At 47.4% G+C, this 24,297-nt stretch overlaps 5 protein-coding genes across 5 annotated transcripts; 2 read left to right on the plus strand and 3 right to left on the minus strand.

Annotated features, from left to right (window-relative positions):
* Positions 1–3,249: 3,249 nt before the first annotated feature.
* On the plus strand, positions 3,250–3,796 carry N7446_007569 (uncharacterized protein; the record flags this gene model as incomplete). The annotated part of the gene is made up of 2 exons (XM_058516314.1): positions 3,250–3,421; positions 3,477–3,796. 2 exons carry the CDS (start codon positions 3,250–3,252, stop codon positions 3,794–3,796), a joined length of 492 nt encoding a protein of 163 aa, XP_058373492.1.
* Positions 3,797–6,671: 2,875 nt separating this feature from the next.
* Positions 6,672–7,697, minus strand: N7446_007570 (uncharacterized protein; the record flags this gene model as incomplete). The annotated part of the gene is made up of 1 exon (XM_058516315.1): positions 6,672–7,697. The coding sequence occupies one exon, from the start codon at positions 7,695–7,697 to the stop codon at positions 6,672–6,674; it is 1,026 nt and encodes a 341-aa protein (XP_058373493.1).
* Positions 7,698–10,837: 3,140 nt separating this feature from the next.
* Positions 10,838–11,497, plus strand: N7446_007571 (uncharacterized protein; the record flags this gene model as incomplete). Its single annotated transcript, XM_058516316.1, has 1 exon — positions 10,838–11,497. One exon carries the CDS (start codon positions 10,838–10,840, stop codon positions 11,495–11,497), a length of 660 nt encoding a protein of 219 aa, XP_058373494.1.
* A 7,422-nt stretch (positions 11,498–18,919) lies between these two features.
* On the minus strand, positions 18,920–19,234 carry N7446_007572 (uncharacterized protein; the record flags this gene model as incomplete). The annotated part of the gene is made up of 2 exons (XM_058516317.1): positions 18,920–18,941; positions 19,005–19,234. The coding sequence occupies 2 exons, from the start codon at positions 19,232–19,234 to the stop codon at positions 18,920–18,922; spliced, it is 252 nt and encodes an 83-aa protein (XP_058373495.1).
* A 3,948-nt stretch (positions 19,235–23,182) lies between these two features.
* N7446_007573 (uncharacterized protein) lies at positions 23,183–24,044 on the minus strand (the record flags this gene model as incomplete). Its single annotated transcript, XM_058516318.1, has 2 exons — positions 23,183–23,767; positions 23,874–24,044. The coding sequence occupies 2 exons, from the start codon at positions 24,042–24,044 to the stop codon at positions 23,183–23,185; spliced, it is 756 nt and encodes a 251-aa protein (XP_058373496.1).
* Between the last annotated feature and the right edge of the window lie 253 nt (positions 24,045–24,297).

The following is a 24,297-nucleotide window of genomic DNA, read 5'->3' on the forward strand; positions in this document are numbered from 1 at the left end:
GTAACGAAGAATGGGAGGAGTTCGAAACAGAGGCAGAAAGGCCTGAACCGATCAGCGAGGATGAGTGGAGCCCAGCTGAAGCGAGTATTGACGAGCGCCCAGAGGACGACGAAAACAGCGAGGCAGACACAGTGATTCTGGAAAGCGCACCTACGGATGACCTGGGCCAGGATATGGCGGATGAAGGCGATGAGGACTCATTCCTGCCCTCGCCTGTCACGCGGCTCGTCAATAGCGTTCGAAGAAGATTCTCAGGCAGAATGACAGTGATCTAGCAGGGTGTCTCATCATTCTTCTCCGGTGTTTGTTTGTTGGAATTTACCGTGCCTATCCTGCAAGAATGATACTCGCATTACAAATTCATTGTCGTTGATTTATAATAAGCCGCGCCCATGGAAAGGGGAAAACGTCATATCAACAGATCCTGTGGAAAGCGCGTATGCAAGACAGTCAACGTTACAATTGTCACTTTTAGCACTGCCAGTCTTGTTGCGTTTTCTGAGAGAGATGTGGTGGCGATTAGCTGACGCTTCTCTCCATCATGGGCTCACCAAAATACGTAGCAGTACCTTAATGCAAAAATGAGCAAGTGTTACAACTTTGAAAGCAGAATACATAATATCATGAGATCTCAATTACATCTTACTTCTGACACGCGACAAAACGCGGCTATCTCAAACAGATCAGTGGACGCTTTATATTATATTGTCAGTGCTAAAATACAGTGAAAGTGACAAATCAGTTTAAGGATAATCAGCGTTCCTTATTAATCTCCAAATAAATGATATAAGTGCCATTATATGTCTTGCTGCTGCGGTCGAGTGTAGCCAGACTGTCGTCCGTTCAAAGTATGGAGCTTTTGGTCATCAAAATGATCGTTGGCTGGACGAATTCTGGCTATCCATTTCAGGCTTTAGCTGAACATCCAACTTAGTACAGTACAGATGGATTAAGAGAGCAAGATAACCTGTTGAGGCCGCCAACAATCAAGCTGATGGAACTGCCGGTAAAACGTGTTGACCATTGCTTGTGCAAGTATAAAGACACTAGATGGGAGAATGGTAAGAGTTTCCAGAGTTGCCTAATCCATGTACGTCTCTGCCACTCCTACGTCATTCCTCCGTTTAATGGTGCGGCGGTTCTGTCAGCAGCAAGCCTCTTGCTTTAATATCCTGTTGTTATTACCTTTGCTGGCAAATTAGCATCGTGGTAAGATTTTACAGCAACCCAAGTATGGCATTACGAGATGAGGTTGTTAGCGTACGCGATCCTCTATCGTCTGCACTCGGGCAAGATTGTACAACAAACGAATAGTGCATTATTACCATCCCAACGTTCAAACAAGCTGGGATGAATCTTACTTTCTATTCCGATATTAACAGAGGTTTTGACTAGTACAGGAACATGGGTTATAGGTGGCTGCCGCTGACAAACGTTTGTCTTGGGGACGTAACTCTGTGTAAGAAAAAGGGATAAGAATGCATAGACTCCTTTAGTAACGAAGAATCACAGCCTTCAGAAACACAACAGGCAAACTATGGACGAAACCTAAGTTGGGAAGGTGCTGGAAGATTCCCCCGTAGACACGACACTCAGAGAAGCCCAAGCTTTTGCAAAATCCAGGCCCGTTTGGCACCTTTCATGGTTGCCCCATTCTTTTTGAGATATGCTTTGGTAAATGGGAGGCCTTTGCAATCAGGACGCCCGGCGTGTTCCAGCCACGACAATGGTGTCCCGTACATATCGTCGAGAGCATTGACTTGGGCTCCATTTTCCACCAGAATTCTCGTTGCGTTGTAAGAGCCATACTCAGCAGCCCAGGAAAGAGGGGTACGTTTGTTTTGATCGCGATCGTCAATTGGCGCACCAATATCCAGAAGTCGTAAAAGAAGCTCAGTACAGTCCCCCATAGCGGCGTAATGAATCAGAGACCTCTTGAAAGGGCCCCTTGGGTTGCATATGCCCCGGGATTGGACCGACTTCTGAGTTGCTTCGAGGAAAGCCATGATGTTCTCGTCCAGCGCATTCATCTGGATATTTTTGATACGCTTGAATTCACCATCCATGGTTGTGGTGGATTGAGAGGACATGGTCTTTAGACACTTCGAAAAAGCCAAAGGTCAGGGTCGCGAGAGCCCATGACCAAGCTGGGGGGTCATAGGCTATATAGTAATGGTGGGAGAGGATGTTCCATATCTCCCAAAGTATAAAATATGAATATGCTTTCTGCTATACATGTGCTTTTCGGCGGGTTCTATTTCATTTTAGTGATGCAGGATGCTACTTGGAAGCACAGGAGTAAAGTTCAAGGGCATTCTGTTGTATCAGTATGTGTTTCATGGCCTCGACAAAGTGCGGCTGCCGGCCGCAACATACATTATGCAGCGGATTTGGGTTGAAGAGACGAAAAGGCTAACAAAAAGCCAGAGGCAACTCACCCGCACCGTGTTGTAGTGCCTCAGAAACATGAATTGGATCGTTCAACACAGCGTGTTGTGGGGACCAAGGCTGGGCCGACTTCCGGAACAAGACCGCCGACCACACACGCGGCCTGATACGCCTCGTAATTGGATACATGGGTCCTCGGTTATGAATAGCATAGCTCTATCAGAATGGACAAAGACCAAGGTCGAAATCTATGGCTGTGCATTTCGCGCCCCGCGTTATCGTAGTCGCGGCACATCACTTCGAAAATGGCCTGCTACGCCACAAGTGTCCAAGTGCATATCCAGTCCTCACTTCTTCAGCCACGACGACACGCCATAAAGCTGTAGCAAGCCATTTTCCTTCGGCCGGGTTGTGAGGTGTAATCTGGTGAGATGTTGAAAGGAAGTACCTCAGAACTCCGGAGCTCATCAGTTCTGAAAAGGTCGCCCGCATGTTCTAGCCCTAGATACGTCAAGGGTTATTGGGCAAGCATCAAGTTGTCTTAGCTGGCCTAAACTGATCTAACCGATTCCTGACCGCATAGTGAGCCTCAATAACCGACCATACTTGCCAAAGTGTTAATCTCCCATGCACCTCAACTTTGGTCAGCCGACTGACATTTTTAATTCAATATGTGCCCCCTACAGGCGATCTGAAGGCTCTCAGAAATCTCCGTAATTCTATAAAAGCCTCTGTCATCCATCCTCGTTTTGCTCGACTACACACAACGCCAAATCAATCGGTTAAGAAATACAGGACACAAGACCCAACACACAATATTTTCGAATTTTAAGTTCCTGTAATTCGTCTAAGACAAGGAAAATGCGTTTCTCCATCGTTATGATTCTCGCCAGTGCCTATGCAAGCGGATCTCTCGGCGGCACCCTTGAGATCATTGATATTGATGGTCAATGCGCGATATGGTCCTATGACAACCATGGCTGCACGGGATCTTCAGCATTCTTTGGCCAGCTTGAGGGAGAAAAATGCTCAAGTAAGTGGACTTCTGGCATAAGAGTCAGCAAAAAGAGTTACTAATAAACTCGCAGCGGTGAACGAAGTCGGAGACCGCACCCATCGCTACCCTGTGCACGGGGTGGAGGCTTGTGGCACGGAAGACAATTCGTCAGCTGCATGGATTCAGGTGAAGGATACGGGGGTGGTCACCTTCTCCAATCACCAGGGAGAAATGTCGTCATGTACATTAGACAACGGACTCAAGCATGGCAGCCGATGTATTGCTTCTGACTCGGGATCTTCCACCAAGGCGTCCTCCGCTTTGACGACACCGAGGTCTTCGTCATCAGTGTCGGAGTCATCCTTGACTACCTCCCAGACCGCACCTTCTTCTGATTGTTCCGCGGATTGAGGAAATATGAAGAACAAGTGCAACTCTCGGGATGTACCAAACATACCCTTCACTACTTTGCAGGTGCATGGAATTTTTGGCTTTCTATTATTTATGTTTTTCAATGTCTGGTTTCATTTCCTTTTTGAACATTATATGTATTGAGGGCAAATTAGACGGAGACGTGGACAGCAACGCAATTGAGTTAAACTGGATGGGTGTTCTGATAGATTTATGCTGATTCATAGGTTGTGATTCGATTCTGCATAAAGTTCTATGATTTCAGTCGGGGAGTAGTAATAGCCTGTATTGTAGCTATGCTTTATTTCCCAATTTGGGCGCTTCTCTTGAAGACTTCCATCGATATGATAGTATTCGAGACCTTGTCCCAATCCGACGAAAAGCAAATAAGGGACTTCCCATTTTCGGAAAACTGGGCCATAGTGATTGAATACGCCCTTTGAAGTTACGGGTTAGTTTGTGCGTTATATTGTCGTCCCAGGGATTGAACATACATATAATATGACACTTCTTGAGTTCTCCGACGGTCTTCGAGCTCGACAACAAACAGCTCGCCGATCACGGGAGCACGGGTAATGCAAATACCAATGGCAGGCTCAAGAGGTATCTTGTTACCTTGAGAATCTGCCAGAATCAGTTCCGAATTCGCATGGTTTGCTTGGAGCGACTGCCTGCTTGTCCTAGCGCATTGTTTAGTCTTTCAATTTCCTTTCTTATCACTTGGACCGAGGAATCACATACAACAGATCGCCCTGTTGGGAGTAAGAAGCTATGTCGATGGAGCAACCGTGCTTGAGATTGCAAGTTGGGGTTTGGTTGTATGCAACTCCCTGCAGTGGTGTTCGACTTCTCACCCGCACGTAAAGTGATGCTTAAACAGGCGTCGTCCCATTGGAGTTCTGCCTCCCGAATAAAGCGAAAAATTATTCTCTCTAGGGGTACTTTGGTCCGAAATCATTTTTATATGGCCTTCAATGCCGGGACTTAGATAAAACTTTCCATGTTTTATGCACACTTCCTGTCTCTGTCCGTATAACCAGCAACTAGATATCCATAGCGGTATCCAGATACAAACATGCACATTTTCTTCATCACCATTAAGAAACAGGTCACGCCCCTGTAGATGGTTTCATTGGTGCTAGGAACTCATCTCTTGACCCTAGGAGTTCTCTTGCTTCCGGAAGCCTCTGAAACGTTTCTGGGAGCAAAGAAACATCCTCTAGGAGCCACGTAGCCCCCAGGAAACCCGATGTAGCTTCTGGGGTCTGGTATCCCCACCTCCGGGAATCAAAACCGCGTTCCTGTTGACAATTTCTTTAATTCCTGGGGCTATAATTTGGCCCTCTAGGAGTGACCGAATGACGCAGAATTGTGCGCAGGTCCGGTGAAGCTGTTTTGTGAGGGCTTTCGGCGATCTCGGAAGGCAAGATAGTGACCCTAGGACCCTAAAGTAAGCTCTCAGGGCCTCCACAGCTCCCAGATCTGGTCAATGTGTTCCCAGAGCCAGTTTCATATTCAGTCAGGAACGCAAAGTGAAGATCCCAGGGGTAGACCTCGCTTTCCTAGAGATTAGAAATAGCCCCAGGAGCTAAATTGTGGCTCCTAGGGAATAGACAGCTCCTAGAAATGCTTTGAGCTTCCCAGGGTCAACATATTGATTCCCATAGTCAAATTAACAAGCTGTGAGGGTCCCACGTATACATAGAGGTGGATAGTGTTTCAAGATGCACAATCAATATTAAGAACAGCTACCGCTCCGCACGAATCGAATCGAATCGAACTTTTGGCAGATTCTATTCAATCTTATATGTTACTATTGGCGTCTTTGTGGGTTTGATGGTGGTTAAATGCATATTGATCGAATGTTGTTTGGCACTCAGTCCCTTCTCTCTCTTCTTGTGGGCGTTTGGCACTTTAAACTTTAAGTTTTCTGTCCTGTCATTGTTGAATATGCGGCCAGGCACCACAAGAGATTGAATGATGCAAAAGAGGTAAAAAGGCTCAATGAAGGCCCTAAGGCATGAACGTATCAAGGTCCGGTGGCTATCGCATACAAAATTCACTGAACGGACAAGGAAAATCCGCTACGCTACGCGAGCCCTTCCTGCATTCTACGAAGCCGTTTCTTCTGTTTCTTGTATTGCATATTCCCATATTCCACGATCACTTCGTTTTCGAGTGCCTCCAGAATGTCAAGCCCGTATTCTTGGAAATTCCAGCCCCGAATGTCATTTCGAACGGGGACTTGACTGGCGATAGTGCTGATGGGGCTGACTTTGGCGACCTCGGCCTCACAGATATAAAGCAACCCCCATGCTGTAGTTCCCGGCTTTGGGCTGTGAGGGCAGAAAATGGGGAGGAAAGGAGCTGCTGGCGTTCCTATTCACATCGGTGAGCAATAAATTGGTCCATGTGGATATATGGACTAAGACAACTGCTGCACTCTACCATTTGTTAATTAGAGCGTGGAGACTTGACGAATGTGACTCTAGAATTTCTTGCAAAGGTCATTACATCTATTTTGGAAATGTTCGAATGAGACTTGGATATATGTAACAATGTATGATTGATCTCAAACGAGTAAATACATGTATGAGAAAGACAATGTGGCTCCTACTCCAGATATGCTCCAGGGAGCAAAGCCACGACTCGGCGGATGTTCCTGCATAGGCTGCGCCACCATCCTGTAGATAATATGATACCCCACTCGATCTGTTGTAAACCAAGGCACTGATGTTGTATCATTGCAGACATGTGTTAGGGCGTTGAAGCATCCTTTCCTTTCCTTTTCCTGACGAGGATTATGTTACTGAAATGTGCTTGGTAGACACCTTTGGACTTCGTCAGACATACATATCTTGGTGTGATCTTTAGTCTAACACAACTTTTGGGCAGGGTAATCGGCTTGCATCGCAGAAACACCAAGATGGCCTCGCCATGTGCCTCCATGGCTCATTGTCATGCAGAGCGCCGAGGTGCTGCCCAGGCCCTCCCATGCATCGTCAATAGCAGAAACGATTGTCTTGATCTCAGCAGTGGTATCACAATTGCGCCCTGAGGCGTAGTAGTAATAGTTATAGTCCTTTCCGTTCGCGTCCGTCAGGCGGCCTGTAACGTGATCACAGCTTTTGGCTGCACTTTTCTGATAGATCTCGGTCGCAATTCCAATGATGACTGCCTGGGACTTGTTGGGATCACTGAACTTGGTGCTTCCTGACTTCTCGTTACTCTCGGAGACGGATATTGCAGTTCTTTTCACAAGTCCAATCTCATTTCTCTTCGCGGTGCTCCTTGTCTCGAGCTCAGGAAACCCAGGGTTGCTTCTTTTTGCGCCTTTGTGATGGTCGGAGCAAGCGGATTTTGGGTCCTGTCCTGAGGCATCGGTGGCGAGACCAATCACTCCGTGCCATGTGCCCTGGTGATCAAAATCAAGGCACACTGCAGAGGCACCCTCAGAGTGTAATTCATCGAATGCATCTGAGAGAGCGTTGGTGATGGTCATTGCTCGCTGAGTGCTGTCGCAACTGCTTCCTGTCGTGTATGAATACACATAATATTTATACCCAACTCCATTTTCAGTGACTGAGATTATCGCTGACTTGCCACAAATCTTGTCCGCGTCCGGTTGGTTACTAAGCCAACTAAAGTAGTTGCCAACAGCTCCAGTAATCACAAGGCCGAGTGTACCACCCGCTCCGATGACCGCAGCAGCGCCTGCACTGGGCCATTTATGAACGATTGTATACCGGTCGCTTGTCCGGACAGCTAGCTCGCCGTGCTCAATCTCACTGCTTTGGTCCAATGTCTCCTTTGTTTCGGCCGCAAGTGCCGAGCATAGCCCATGAATAGCTAGCAAGGAAACGAGGACGGATCCAAACTGATCCGAGATGCTCTTGAACATGTTTGAGATATTGAGAGCACTCTCGTGGCTCCGTGGTTTGAATAGTATCTAAGTCTAGTCAGCAATATCCCACAGGAGTAAGGCAGAACGGTTCTAGAACACATACTGGTATACTGGTAAGAAGATGGATGGAAATGTCGCAAAAGAACAGAGAAAGAAGAGAAATACAAAGATGATCCAATTCTCGAGTGCCTTTATACAGCTCTCGATTCGATCAAGGGCTGGTGCCATTTTACATGCCTGTGGCTATGTTAGTTATCTGTGAATATCAAGTAAATGCCTCAGTTTCATAGCACAATGCACATATGCATGTCAGATTCCATAAATAAACGGATCTCTATTTGGCCGAGGAAATGCCCCCAAGTCGCGCGATTGTGGATCAAAAGGAAATTTATTGTTCACTCTTCAGCAATTGGAGGCGAGAGACGAACAAGCTCAGTGTCTATCGCCTGGTCCCCTTCTGGAAATACCGAAACAGGACTATAGAACACCTGTTCTCCCTGCGCTTCGTCCCAGCCTGGATGTGAAATGCAAGCCTAGCGTCCGAAGCTCCGTCGTTGCTCTGAAGGCTCCAGTTCGTTAATGAGAGCTGAATACACCTAAAGAGCAGGCCCCGAAAAGTGGATACGGAGGCTCAGTGGGGCACTGCTGTGCACTGAAAATGAGTGGCAGCTTAGTGGGGGCGAGGCTTGCATTTGCAAGGGTTGGAACTAACGTTAGTTGATCACACTCGGTACTTATCTGGCTTCTACGAGAGATCAGACTTTTTTGATATACGTCTCAACTCTATGAAACTCGAGATTGAACCCCAATACTAGTAATGCCAATTCTTAATCTAACAACAACACTTTAACGCGCGCTCCATTCTCCTTTCCATGGCGTCTTCTAGTGGGAATTTTTCGCCTGTAAGAATAAGGGCTAAATCAGTAGAAACGAATAATCCAAGGCAGAGTAAGCCTTGCGGAGCTGCTTTGTATTAGAATAATTGTTCCTATCACTGCCCATACACCCGTATAGTAAAACGGGGTTTCATCAACTAGTCCATACTGGGTATAGATGAGGAAATACGGATACCACTGGATCTACATACGTCTTTTTTCAATCTTATTATGGGCCAGCCAGGTAAGACAGTGACGCTCATGGATCTTCTGGTTTCTTCAGCCACTTAGGTACTATTTATACCTGAGACAGCTTGGGGCCAAAAGGCGTCGATGTATCGTCATCATGCGGTACTTAACACTACTTACATTGGGGCCAAAAGAAAGATTTCCGTTTTTCCAAGTCAACGCGATGCCCATGAAAGGGCAAGAGATGGGCTTACAGACTCTTGATTCTACTCTGTCTGCTTCTTCGGGGAGGGTGGCACGATTGGCTTTGTCAAAACGTAGTTCCTTACGGGGACTAAATATACTGTTGAAATTTAGAATGTCTAATGATAGAGAATGAATGAAGCATGCAAAACAGTCTATTCCAGAGAGGTGTTTAAGTCTGGTCTCTTTCTCAATGAGAAAGAGACCCTATTTAAATGGAAGGATTTCCCCTGAACTATACTCTTTTTGAGGAAGGATTCAAGCTGACTGATTCATGCCTGATATATCTGGTATACACCATCTATTCATGCAGGTTTTTCAACATATACATACGTACCAGTTTATCACGTGCCCATTCAGGATTGGAAACATAAGAAGCGAACTGAGTTCCATGGTTGTAATAGCCAGCTAAGGCCACGGGGAGAACACGTGCTTGAATATAATATAGAAACCTCATTTTGAACAGGCTCAAAACTCCGTCAAAGAATCTGGGTAAGAATGATGGCAGAAATGGGACTCCTCGCTAGGTGTAACCGTTGAATTTATACCTATTCTGCAATTTCCGACAGAACCTACACAGACCTACGTTGCTTTCGTCGGCTTTGGTTATATCTAGCGGGCGTTAGTCTTCGGTTAGTGTAGTGGACTGGAGGCGCATTTGCCCTCTAAAATATCGTACCAATCCAGAGGAGGGAGTGAGACACGGGAGGGTGAAACACAGGCGAGTGAGATACCCCAAAACACTGCAAAATGCGATAAAATACAACTCCGTATCTCAATAACCGTGACCATTTTGGACACGATATTGAGCCTGTAATAATCTAGACAGCGTTTCTAACCTACCGCCCGACCATCAGCCACCTACGAATGGTCGGACGCGCTGGTGAAGGCTCCGGAACTAAACATTGCACCGCTCGGCACAGCAGAGTCACGTCTCCGTCAGATCCTGGCCTCTAGAGGGGCCTAGGCACCATAATTAATGCAGAGTCCCAATTTGCTGGTAAGCATCACAATGCGGTGCGGAAAACCGCACCAGAGATTCTTTGAACAACCCCTAACATTCGAAGACTGTGCTGCGGGAAGAAATGCGCAGAAGTGCATGGTCTGTGTGATCTGAGAGTGATATGCGTCAAGTGGTTCCTCCGATTTGATTCCCAGAAGCTAATATTTAGCCCGAACTGTGACGGTTCATGGATGCTTGGGTTTTACCACTACGCCATCTGGCCAAAAAGGCACAATGTTTGGTCAGCGACCAAACACCCAAGCTACTATATATGCTCGATCTCTGACACTCCCAGATCTAGTGTGAGGGTCTCACGTATACATAGAGGTGGATAGTGTCTCAAGATTAACAATCAATATTAAGAACAACTATAGTTGACTCTAGATATAAGACGTAGCGCGAGGAAGCAAAAGAAAGGTAGCTTCCTCGCGTTCAGGGGAACCCATGTACACCATGTGGGTCCCGCGCAGATCATATCTCCATCGTTCCGTATGCTTCATGTATATCCTTGACATACGGCTATAGTGTTCCCAGGAAACACCCACCCATTCCTGGGAGTTATGCATCGAACCTGAATCTCTAATATGACGGACATACGAAAACCGAACCACCTAACTCCTGCGACCTCTGTTTCTTGTCTCAGGGCCAAGTGGCGCCATTGTGACCAACATATAAAGGTCAAGCGCCTCGCCAGACAAGCCATATTACAAGTGTACCATCTTCCCGCTACATCCAATATTAGCATATTCGAGCGTTCAACTTTGCTCTAATCCGTTGACGGCCTCCACTTCCACGAATTCCATCCTATCCTTTTCTTTGAAGAAACAATGGGCCAATACTGGCAGGTGGTTTGCCCATCCAGACGCGAGTACACAACACAGTCATGTGGTGGAAAGCTATCAGAGTTGCTTTTTTCGTCATGGGCCAACATACTGTGTGACCTGATTGAACACGAGTGGGCTGGCACTCGGCTCATCTGTATTGGAGATTACTTAAATCCAGACGATCTCCCTGCCACGATTCAACAAGACAAACTCCACTTGATTTCCGCCGAGAGCGATGCAACATCCAAGCTTCTCCGCTATGATGTCGTTGAGGAGGAGTTTGAACTATGGTCTTACGAAGAAGAAGGGGAGGCAGCGACTCTCACGGCCATGGAAGAATCTGTCAATCCCAAAATTCGACTCCTGAGGAACTTGACTACCAGCCAATATGTCTTCAAGGACAAGTTGCCATCCGGAACCACTCTTGGCCACATAGTTCTGATGCGTATCTGTTGGTCGTCTGATAGTTCAACTAGCATTGCGGGGGGAGGATATTTGACCAAGGGAGAATGGGCTGGCCATGAGTTCGACATTGTAGGTGCTGACATGCTGGAAAATATGGACGGAGAATGGGAGGATGTCACCGAGGACATCCGCGATGAGATACAGGTTCTGTGGTCGAGCGATTTCGGAGACAACTGGGAAACCGAATGGAGAGCGTGATACTCCATGAGCAAGAAGCTATGAAATCAATTGATATGAAGAATATCCGAGGATACAATCATAGGCTATCAAAGAAAAGATGAATGGAAATACCTTTGGACACCCTTCCCGTATATACTCGAGTGAGGTCAGAAAATCTCCATGTTCCTTGGACGAAAATGTGAGGGCTCTTGGTAAAATCAAAGAATGAACAGCTTCCATTGCCTCAGTGTTAGGACCATAGATTCAACAGTAAGCCAACGTTTCTTAACCGACTCACTTTGACTAATTCTCAACATGACCCTAGCATTTTTACTCGGTGGGCATCTAACATGACACCAAGGATTTTGCCGCAAATAGTTGCGGTAGAACGAAGGTATGGGTTGCACTTAGGATAGGCATCGTGTCCAACGTTTGCTCCCTAGCAGAGCACGTGCGCGACAGGAGCCTACAAGCCTATAAATACGTCCTCTCCCCTCAGCAATTCGTTCCACAATACTGTCACTTGCTGTGTAAAGTCGAGCAGGCCCTCGGTTTGAGGCACCTGATAAGTTCTTCCCTTCAACCCTAGTGGAATTTCCACTGTACTGACATCTATCGATACATCGTGGGCCGACAAGCTAGAAAGGGCTTGTGAGAAAGTGATTCCCACCAGATCCACTATTCCACCTATGCCAGCCGATCAAAGAAGCAGATTTGGGTTAGCTGTTCAAAGTATGCGAACATCTGTCCACAATAGCAGCGGACCACTGTTCCGCCCCTGAATATCGATGCAAAAGAGCAATTTCCATACAGGTATGTAGATTTCAGCGCGACCCTTTCCGAAACTGGACTGACTTCAAAGACAATGCGAAAGAAAGATCCATCCGTCCAATGCATGCGCAAAGCCGCGGAACCCTTTCCGGTGTCTTCTTTCAGAACATGTAAGTCACTTATTGTCTCGCCGACCGAAAAGCTAATGATGGACAGGAAACAGTTGACAGCGCGCCAAAGTGAGCCCGAACCAGCACTCCGTCAGTGCTCCACGCGGTCATGGCTTACACACCATTTCTGGCCCTGTCACTTCAAATCATGCAGCATGTCCTGAAATTCTGCAGACCAGGGCTGTGGGTCAACGACAGGACGCATAAGCCCCAGACGTTCGTTGTGCACGATGAGGTGAGTGGAATATCGCGCATCCTGCTGCGCCGGTTTTTGATTTTGCGCCAAGTCTGTGCCCCAGACACGAACCCCACTGACATCTTCATGCTGTTGTAGGAGCAGCCCATCACCAACCTCGAAAAGTGCTGTGGCGAGTAACCTATTCCCGCCGAGTCAGATAAGACCAAGGGGCCGACGCGCTCCATCGCCTCTTACCCCCTCCACCTCACCGCCTTCACATCCTCAACAACAGAGTGCCTCTACACGGAGCAGTCTCCCAATAGGGGACTCTGCAATTTCTTGTCACAAGTGGGCTCGTCACGCGCCTTTGCCGTCCTGTGAACTTGCCCGGTGCATCCAGCGCAACTTCTCGAAGCGACAGCCGGAGAGTGCGACGAGCCTGGATACAACATGGCATATTGGTGACTGCATTGCAGAACAGAATTGGCAGTGATCTAGTTGGTAAGCTGGTATGATGACAATCCTAATTGACCATCTGTCTCAACCGTACACTCGGGGAATTCTTCATGAACAACGTAAAGCACGACACCTCGTCCAACTGGATCAACAATTGCTGACTCGGGTCTCACAACAGGAGGCTCCCTTATATTCCCACACTCGAATTCGAAGCGATCAACTGTCTTGTCTGCTCAACCTCTCCTGCACCAACACCATCGAATGCTCTGTTTTTACCTCATGACTACCGGTGGCATCGACGAGTCTCTCCCTCGACGTTCTAGTCGATTTGGTTCATCAGAACACGGGTTGGTATGCCTACCTGATGCAGAACCAATGGAGCGCATAGCAGTGTCTGTCTCCCGGAATTTGGACCCTCTCATAGGATGGCCTACTTGCGGCTTGGATCCCTGGCGTCCAGTGGGTGACCCTCGTTGTTCTCTAATGGCGCTTAGCGTCTTTCGAGCCTAAAAATCCGAAGACACCGTGAGGAGCCGATGCTTTGTCTTGCTAGAGCCGTATTTGCGAACACGGCGAGGTTGTTGGTCGAGTCTGCTTGCAAGGAGAATGTGAGGTGAAAGTCCCGTCATCTCTAGCCGAATCAGCTAACAACAGCCATGTCAGCCTCGAATCGAAGGACAAGACCGAGGATGGCCAATCGTTTGAGGAAGTTGCCAATAAGGAAAAGAGGGCGGAAACCAACTAGAAGCGAGAAAAGGACAAAAAAAAACCGAAACGGGAACGAATCAGAAGCCAGAGCAGCGACAAGTCTGGCAGTCGAGATTTCGCGGCAAAACGTCGCGTGGCACACGAGGGGGCATGGCCGAAAGTAACCACTTCACTCGTTCCTCTTCCAGAGCACACTCGTTCCTCGTTTCAGGGCATGGGGTTCTGGTAGTCTCACGAACCGATCACCCATAATAAAGGAAGGTTCCATTCCAAGTCTTGTCATGTGCGGGATGTTCCCCCTTCCTCTCACTTCGTTCGTTTTCAGGGCTAGGACCTAGCCCACTAGTAGGTCTTTGGGAAAGAAAGCATGTCTAGACGGTATCTGTGCATTTCTGCCCACCCTCACCGATAATCTGTTTTCGAAATTCTCTGTATACTAGTAAAGATATATGCCCTTGTCCCTTTATCTTAGCATCGTGAACCCCGCCGCCGTATTACCAAAGCTACCAATTCGACTCCCTTTAATCACTTTGCTTTTTGTAAAGCAGTAATATCACTCGGTTGAAACTATATTATCCGGTTCCATATAATCAATCTTGCTCTGAAATGATGGCGCCTGTAAGGCTCGTAAAAAACTGTCGGGAATTTCGGCACTGATCAAGGTCAGCATCATCTGGAATAAGGGTAGGACTTTAAGGCAGGTTACGAACGAAAAACCATTGAGAACATCAGCATCATATCTGTTCACGACTTGACCACCGTTCATCTCGATGAAGTCTGCTAGTCGGTCGACTTCCTCTGGACCGACATCATCTTTTGAAGACAACCTAGTTCATGTATTAGGGAGAGTCAATGAGCATGAGGGAAAGAATCACTTGCGATGAACCTGCTCGTCATGACGCCTTGATAGTGAAGCGATATTCTTTGCGGAAATGTAATAGGCCTCTACAAAGTTGAATTATTCTGTATACTAAATTGCTTTCTAGTTCCGTGCATAGCTTTTATAGTCAATATGCACTACTTTGTGTAGATAAGACCCACATACGCCACAAATTGTAACCTACGCGCGACCCACGAGGCCCCTCTTTTAACACGACGGAGCAAAGATCGGCGGTCCTGAGGCAGCCACAGCCCCAATCGGTCTCAGATATCCAGAGATCTGAGAAGTCATTAGCCCGCCCTTATTCTTGTTGAAACACTGTCGGATTAGAACTGACTTACATGGACGGGCCCAAAGCTCCAGTCAATTTCTTCATATGTTGCCTCATCAGGCTAAGTGAACTCATGATCTACTTTGACCTGCCAAACCTACCATTGGTTGCCGCCCGGTTCCGGAGAACAAAGCTTGATGGACGACGCTTCTGATGTTAAGGTTAGAGTAGGAGAACGTTTGTCTTTTGTACCTTCTTACCATCGATATCGTATGTCTCGCTCATTTTTTTGGTTAAGTAGCCATGCAGAGGGTGAGATTAGCTCCGTTACGTTTGAGGTACTAGAAGACAATCTACAAGACTCATGAGATAAGATCAAGGATCCGACGCTTTATATGTTCGTAATATCATGGATCTCCTGCTACGCCTCTATATACGGCTTCCCCTCTGCTTTCGCAATTCATAGTGGTCATTAAACTTCTAAGCTACTCTTCAGCTTATGATAGCCGGACGGCTGAAGTCAATTTCCTTCGGAAGGTAAGTACTCAGCTAGGAGTGGAGGACTAGCGAATATCTACTTCCCATTTCGGGCACAATTCGGATCATGATATGCCTGCTAGCTTGATAGATGCATATGAGCGAACCGATTGCAATTTGAAGGTGTCTTAGATTGGGGCCGATCGTATTCGTCTGGCTGGCGAACTCAGCTGAGCCACAAAGCTCGGTTGGGGGATATTGGTAACTAACCCTTACAAATATTACATATTTTTCGGACCCCCGCTCCGCGAGGGTCCGCCATCCAAACGCCATCTCGTTTCCCCTAGTAAACACCCCCCTTCAACACGCGTTTTTTCACCATTAACATGCCCGAATCAAATCAATCTATAGAAGCTCGCATCCAATTAGCTATACTCGAATTAGAGAATATCGAATCGCCTCATATCAAAGCGTGGACGCGCGCGTAACCTCCCATATCGGCGGCCGCTTGCACGCTATAGTAGCAGAACCGCAGGAGAGCAGGAGAAGCGGCTAGGGGTGATCTGCGTTCGAGTGGTCCGGTCCGACCGGAAGGCTCAGATGGAGCGAGGTACCCACACGTTAGTCCTTGCAAGCAGGCTGAAATAATTTCTTGCCAGAGAACCTGGGGGGTGCGAGACTATTAGAAAAATGCACGGACCTGAGGTCAAGGTGGAGAAGGTCTGTTGTTTAGCCAATCCCATTCAATTAATCCTGCTTTCCACAGGGAGGACGGCGTTTAAACAGCACCTTCTCACCACTTCTGCGGCCTCATATTTAGACACTTGAGTTTTGATTGCTATTTCACCACCTCTATTTTTGCTCTAATCTTCGTTGAACTCACAATTAAGCGGTCCTTTATTCCTCCAGAACCAGTTCATTTAATCTGATCAAAGTAGTAGGGACTGCTATCAATTAATTGAAAATCAACGGTAGCCCCTTGGCCCTCACAAACAAATGGGTGGTGATGTCGAAGAGAAGCCGCAGTAAGGGTGGTTGCCTGTACTGAGTACTCCGTTCTATGCTCAGCTTCGGCCCCGCCGAATTATTACCCGGCGAGTACCTTCAGCAAAGCCCTCCCTTTTCTTCTCCTAGTATGTTCTTCGTTTGCAATCAGTTTTACAATTCACCCTATCTCCGACTGAAATCGACGTCGATCAGCACATGGTTGGTGATGGCTTCTGGAACTTATCGAGCAAAATGAGCCTATACCAAGGTGAAACGAGGTAGCGGACCAACCATGCATTGCTTTATTATGCTGGCAACCGAATAGCAACACAAGGACCAATCATAGTCTTAACGAAAGATTTTAAATGTCATCGGTTAGCTGCTACTCCTTTCTCCAACTTTGAGTAGCAAAGTGCGCGTGAGTTCATTCCCCTGGTGGCGGCCTACTCTCAAGGGTGTTTATGCTTAAAGCGCAAAATAGATTATGTACCCCATAACCATACCAGGTTTCTGGCACAGAACCACGTGATCATGCAAGTAGTAGAAAGGTCGCCAGTCAATGAGTAGATTCTGCCAAGCCGAGCCTACCATTCTACTTTCTACTGTTCTACTTAGGAAAGGACTCAGGATATATAAGGACACTCATTCGTGTATCTAGTTTAGTTCTTCGTGTTCAATCATCCATTGTTACTTGTGTCTACTATTCAGAACCTTTGGTGACTCGTACAAACTTGATTATAACTTGACAACACTACGAATAGACCCGTACTCCGGTATAGGTTAGTTCGTCGCTCTACCTGGCATCGCTCCTCGATACCCTCAAAAGGACTTAGCCCGTATAAGGCCTGTTAGGCAACGGTACGGTTGAGAGACAGATCGTTGAGGTTGGAAGCAAGGAAGCATTAGGCCAGTATAACCCAGAAGTCTTCTAACTTAGCGACGACCCGATAGTCGTGCGTAATACCAAGTTTTGCATGACTGAGCACATTTTTACATACACAGGGCTCATTGGCTGTGAGGGAGCACATTTTTACAGTCACAGGGCTCATTGGCTGTGAGGGAGCGCAAGTCTTACATCGCTGGGCTCTTGGCAGCGATAGCCGTGGTCACGGAAGCTCTGAATCCCGCAGGGGAGAGAGGAACACTATGATGCATCAAAGTGTGAGAAGACCGAAGTCCTAATTCTTTTGGGCTGGAAATCCGGCTTCTTTTATATTTCTTCGGCTACGTTTCACTCAAGGAACCAGTTGGGCACTTGCTAGTGACAATTAATGTCTCGTTGATAGACGTTGATGTGCTTGGACGAACGTTGAAATGTGGTTCTGAAGACTTTGTAGCCGACAAAGTCAAGGCCTGAATCTACTCGCGGAATCATTCTTCTCCAAATTGTGCGTTGAGTAATGGTGAACTACTTTCATTAATTGCTGAGAAGAGTTTCATGCCGCAAAGATGTTGCTCCTATATGTTATCGACTTTATCGAATCTGCTATCAAATCACTCAACGCGCCTAAAGTTGAGCAAGATAAGTTGGCCAAATAGGTCAAAGTGAAGGGCCACTGCAATGGACTGGAACCTGATTGTTGTCTACGGTGACAACCGCGTTTTTTTGATCGATCTTTGCATACCTTCGGTGTCTTGACCCGCGAAGCAAGCGGGGCTTTTCTTTTTTTTTTTTCTTTTATAAAAAATAAAACACCTTACGATCACAAAGGGCAGCACCCGCGACCCTGAAAGATCGCTCCGGCGCAGAAAATCTGTGATGAGATTTATTGTGTTCCAACAAAGGCTGCCGTAATTGACTAGAATGGGCCAGACCGCAAGTTGAATAATATGACAATTGACGCTTTGTAGAGTCTGAAGTCTTCACCTTTGGATACTTTATTATAATGACCCCTCTCTTTGGATTCAACTTGGTAGTCCAGTATCAGACAGTCAACTGTGGAAAATGTGATACTTGATGACCAAGTGGTTGAGACGTACTCTAAATGATCGAGAATACAGATGTAGATATCGTCGGTTTCCCATGGCAAGACGTTGCAATCATCATAAGGGTCCGTTCAGGCCCTCTCAATGAGCATGTTTTGCTTTGAGACAATGATCAAATACTGCACATTGTTGCCTGGTCTTCCTCAAGAGAGGATACGATGAAACCCTGAAGCAACGCGCGCAATACCCGTTGACAAGCGAACCTGTATACTGCCATCTATATCAGCATCTTGGAATCAAAATCCGTTGAAGAGGTTTCGACATACCTGATGATTTTTCTCGGGGAGGCCTAGCGCGAGACACCTTTTGGAGCGTGACCCGTTCCTCCACATGATCGCATAGTTGCCAATGACTTTTTCACGTTCTTCACCTCCTCTTTGAGAGCTTTGAAGTCACTAGTGAGTTTCTCTATGCTGACTGTGAGGAGCTCGATATCGCTAGCGAGGTTCTTCCGTTGACGCATTTTAACCTTACTTTCTAACAATCTGTATCTTGAATCAGCCCCGTCCCGAACTTGAGCGTCTAGGCTCAATAAAGCAAAAGGCTAAGTGGCACAAGACAAAGCAGGCAGGTATACTTACTTCGCTCGCTTAATGGCTCTGGTAATGGTTCATTAGACAGGTAGAAATGAAAGGGGTACATAGCAAAAGAGGGCGACTTACTCCCTGGCAGCAGATTGCTGGCGATCATACGGTCTGGTCGACAAGTCTTCGATTGATTTCTTTTCTCGACTGGACACTGATCGGATCTTCTGGCCATGTCCGTTCTCAAGTCGGTCTTTGTAGGATACTGCACGGTCATCGTCGGTATGGTTGGAGCCTTTTTCTCTGGAACAAGATGCGATCGCATCTTCATGTCTGGAGCTCTCTCCGCTCCTATCTTGCTCTAGCATCTTTCGAAACTGGGCAGTGAATGTGCCTGGCTGGTATCGAGAAATGAAACAATTTGGCATTTTCGAAGGAAAAGAGAAGGTAGAGAGCAATAAGTTACAATGAGATCCTGAGCCTGGTTTCCGGAGAACCATGTGGACTGTTGCAGCTACCAAGGCTCACGAGCTAGGTTCTCGCGATCGCCACCCACTTCGCGAGATTGCAACGCTACTATCACATTGATGAAACCCTGGATACAAATAGCATCCGACGGACCAATCAAACACCATGCGCGAATTTAGACGGACGCAGGTACGGTTCTGCGATGCAGATCCCAGCGACGACCCACGGGACAGCAGATCAAGGAGGTTCTATTTCTGGCCCGGAGCAGAGATTGGAAGGATTTGCAAAGGCCCAGACACAGTCCACAAGCCCAAATCTGATGGCCGTAAGTGTCCGATGGAACGGGTCTTTGTTGCTTAGGAGGTATTACTGGGGCAGGTGAATATTTGGAAATATTACGCAGAATTCTGGTAACAGAATGGTAGGCTAAATCCCGATCCGTGGTTATGTTTTCCTGGTTCCTGTCACAGGAGAGTAAGTCTCCTGCCAAGTGGCAAGCTGCTCCTTGCCTATCTGGTGTGTAGAAATTCTAGAAGCTGTGTCTTCTGTTCTGCATGAACCTTCCCTGTAGAGTATACGTAGAGACGATACTCCCTTTGAGCCCAAAACTTCCTCTGCATCTGCTGCAACTCGATCGCCAATTCGATCGCCTTTCTAATAACTCTAGCAGACAGCTTGTAAACATTTATGCCAATTATGGACGGACCACATGAGCTTACGTAAGGTTGTCTCCAGTTTTTGCGCTAAAACCGAGAAACCGATTGGCCCCGGACATAAGTGGACGTTGTGGGCCGGCCCTCCTGCGGCCCCTAAACTTTATATCAAATACCCTGCGCATCTTGATCATGACGCTGAATATTAAAGAATCTTCCTAATAAAGTTCTGCCCTTCCCCAACATCCTATATATGAAGCGACCGAGGTGATGGTGATTATGCCCTAGATCTCTTTTCCTTTGGGCTGCAGGGCTTAATTACGAACAAACTAGAAATTAAGTGGGGCATTAATTCGTAGATAAGCTTTTCTCGTCGATCATTCATGACAGTCGCATTCTCTCACCGTGTGACCCTTTCCATGGTTCATCGAAATCTTATTTCAGGATTCAGCGATTGATCGACAATCCCGGTAATGTTCCACCTTGTTTGGGTAACTTTTGTCAAACCATGACCTTGTAACTTCCTCTGTATTGTTGTGATCTATTGTTGGGATTCCGAGGGTTGATGGATGCTTGTTCATATTTTGAAACTAGCTTCATACATACAATCTGAGATATTCATCATTCTGCGTCTTGATTGCTCAGCTGCCACATCCTCCGTTTGTAGCATCATCCGACAACACTAATTCATCGAGATAGTTACTATGGTTGCTTGGCGATCACAATGTAGCGCGTATGCCAGCGAACTGCTGATAGCATGGACGTTCCGCGCATCGGTATCTCATCTTCTTGGCTGCAGAGACACGATGTACGTAGTGCCAAATCTGCGATGACGATCGCGTTTCTTTACGCCGTGACGGACGGAGTAATGACATCGCGCGGCCTGTGATTGATGATCAGCTTGTAACAAACGTTGGAAGAAGGTCAGCTCATACCTCGTCTCCAGCCTTCCGTCTTGGTTGATTCACTGCTGTCGATATGGCTAGGCTCGGCTGTTAAGATTGTTTGAAACCACTTTTCAATGTTGCTTTGCGCAGGCCTTTTATTAGGGAGGGTTGCCAATGAACCCCTGCAGCTAACCGAGCGACGAACAGTTCCTGCTCGGTTTCGATTGCCTGAATGCTTAGGCGATCTGGCACCAGAGCGACGTTGCTTGCGCAAGATATGGTACATTTTCCCTCGTAGAGACTCAACGCTTCGGTCCACCTGATATTGTTCATAATATGCGTCGGAGCGGGCTTTCCACGACAGCGCCCGATGGGCATCCAGCCAGGAGAGAAGGTTCTTCTCCTCCCATTCCGACCAGACTACCTCGCTTCGAGGAGGCATAGCGCTTGCATGAACTAACAGGAACCAGAGAGATCTTTTCAGCAATGGCACGACTTGAACTCCGCATGGATGGGAAAGGTGAGCCTAAATCCCCTCCCGGTCCCAGTAAAAGCTGAGATAGTACCCTTGGTTCATCCGAAATTTTCTGAAGGCTTGTGGCATGATCATGGACCACTCTGGACAGTCGCTTCGGTCAGTCTGAATTGTACTCTATCGACTACGTATTTCAGAATCCCCCGGACTCCCAGCGCCCGAACACATTCATAGTTACAAGAACGACCACCCTTCAGTTTAGTACTTGTCAATATCTCGAACACAATGACTGTCTGTGGAAATGAACAAAGTAATGACTTCTTAAACCGAGCCCCACCGGGTACTAAGGTAACATGGAACAGACTTCAGAGGCAAAAACTTTGCTTTCTGACGAAGTCCCTTCCTCTAAAGTTGAATGACTTTCGTGCCTGATTGGCTAAAATGTATTCCAAATTAAGCGAAGATTGCGGTACGTACTGATGGAAATAGTGCGCCTTGCAAACCCTATCGCAAACTCCGGTTTGGAGAGCAAATTCTTCATAAAAGCCTCAGCGACTTATCCTGTAACATCCGACTTGAAAACTCGTTATCTCACTCTGACACAGATTCAGCTATGGGTGGAATTCGAAAGCTTCCGTTTACTGATCAACGACAAAGCTTTCGGAGCCATTTACAACGTGCACTGTCCCTGTCATCCTCCGGATCTGAGGATATCTGGATTCCGCCCAGATCCACGGCGGGGGATACTACGGAGGACGAGTGTTCTCAGGAGGACGACTCTTTTGGCAACGACCGCAATGGAATCACAGTGGATGATGGCCAGGAAAGTCCTCTGCACACCTGCAGTACGGGCCCGAGACCAGACGAAGAACTGGAACAACCCGGACAGGATCTCTCCGAGAACTGCAATATGATCGCCTTCCAATGTCTGGCAGAGTGAGTGTCAATCCGCTCCCTTGGAATGGTGTTTTGTGATATGCTGACTTACAACGCTTAGACTAGATGTCCGAACGAAGTCAGTCGTGCGACCCACCAGAAAAAGAACACAGGCTGATTATTTTGCAGGTCCATGCAGAAGTCATTGAATAACCAGAACAGCTGGATTGGAAACATTCGCAGTGATCTGGAGGAAATCCGCAGTCGGTTGGCTGTCGTGGAGACGGCTATTGAAATGAGGGCCAAAAAGGGGGAGAACCATGCTACTGAGGGTGATACATCTAGACGATCGCTTCGGTCGCAGCAGTGATTCAGACCGGAAATATGATGAAATTAAGTCTATAGTCTAGAGCCGGATGTCAGCCCTTAACTGAGGTATTCTTATTACGTTGCCCTATGCGAACAATTATATTTCACCTTTGCAGACTCTCGCTTGAAGTTACATATAACCGCAGCGCTGCGGGGCAGGAGAGAAAGCGTCGATAGAAATCCTATTGACGAGATGAACTTCCTGTCCTAGCCGGCTGGAAGTCGCAACCTGTTAAGGTTTTACGGGAGTTCAATGGTCTCGCGATCAAGTCACACCGGGCGATCATGGCCCACCTGGACTGTGGGCCCCCCATATTCAGCGGCCATGGAGCATTCCCTCTGCCGTCCAATTGGCAGAGCTAAAGTCCGATCGTCCGAGTATATTTTTACGTGAAGCTTTTTCTACTAAAGCGGAAGATAAACCAATGCATATATCTGGTTCATATTTTACTGTTATTCTTAGTGTTATCCTGGGATGGCGGTGGGGTCGCTATCATTATGCCTTGAGCTATCTATCTGTGTGATGGTTATATCGAATTGCGGTGCCGCCACAGCCAAAGCTGTTCCTAGCTCTGAATCTGTCATGCTTCACACAAGTGATTCATACTGGTTGGCTGGGGTTGCCGCCGGCTGAGTAACAAGCGGGTAATCGTTACTCGATGCGGAGAACCCGGGTAGGGCATTCTGACCCAAATTCCCATAAAGACCGTCCTGGTCGGGCCAAGCTCCGTAAATTACTTCAGAGCCGGGAAGGCAGGATGCCGGTCTACGATTCTGAAGGGCATCAATCGTGTTCCAGAGCCGAGTGGTCGCCGATACCAGCTCACAGTGCGTCTGATGCAAGGCCGGCTGAATATCGTTCCTTGAGATCTGATCCTGCGTGGCGGCGTCAAGTGACTCAAGCTGCTGCTTGATATGGCAGAGTTCTCTTTCAAGCCTCTGGTTTTCTTCCAAGGCTTTGTCTTTTGCTGCGAGAGCTTGCTGTAGTTTCGAAGACTCTTCGGCCTTTTCCGCTTGTAGACGCTGCATCGACTGAGATTGATGGGATATTTCATGGTCCATTTTCCCAAGAGCTAGTTCAAACTCTTCTTGAATCTGGTCCATCACATCCAAACATTGTCGATGTGTCGCCTCATGCTCTTGCCTCCGGGCGGTTTTCGTCATAGAATGTCCCTGGAAACGCTCGTCAGCCAAGAGTACATTATCCAGGGAGGACCGCATAATGTCTGTCGGTGCAGAAATATACGAATAACCGAAGACAAGATAGGGAATGACATACCAGGTCTTTGTGTAGCTTCGCTACAAGGCTCTGAGGATTGCGGTCCGCCTTGGACGTAGAAACTGTCGACCGAACAGAACCAGGCGAACCAGCACGCGATCTGCTAGTACGAGACTTTGTTTTGGTAGCACCACGTCCCGCACTCCGAGAGGGCTTGGGTGCATTTGCCATACTGAACCTTTCCGGTCGAGAGATTGTTGTTGGTTCCAGTGGATTGCGGGTAAACTGATGAGTAGGATGAATCGCAGTAGCCTCCTGGGTAACAAAGACTTTAAAGGGCTAGGTGGAGACCAAACGAAAAGACCTGAAACGGAGGTGGAAACGCTGTTCCCTTGCCAAGTCCTTTTTGCTAGCATGTGGTCCATGAGCAGAGAAGCTCGAGCAAATTCTGCACACCGGACCCCACGGGGTGCTAGCGCGAAGT

Source organism: Penicillium canescens (genome assembly GCF_028828765.1).
Source record: "Penicillium canescens strain IBT 15451 chromosome Unknown utg000004l_segment0_segment0, whole genome shotgun sequence".
NCBI classification, from domain to species: domain Eukaryota; kingdom Fungi; phylum Ascomycota; class Eurotiomycetes; order Eurotiales; family Aspergillaceae; genus Penicillium; species Penicillium canescens.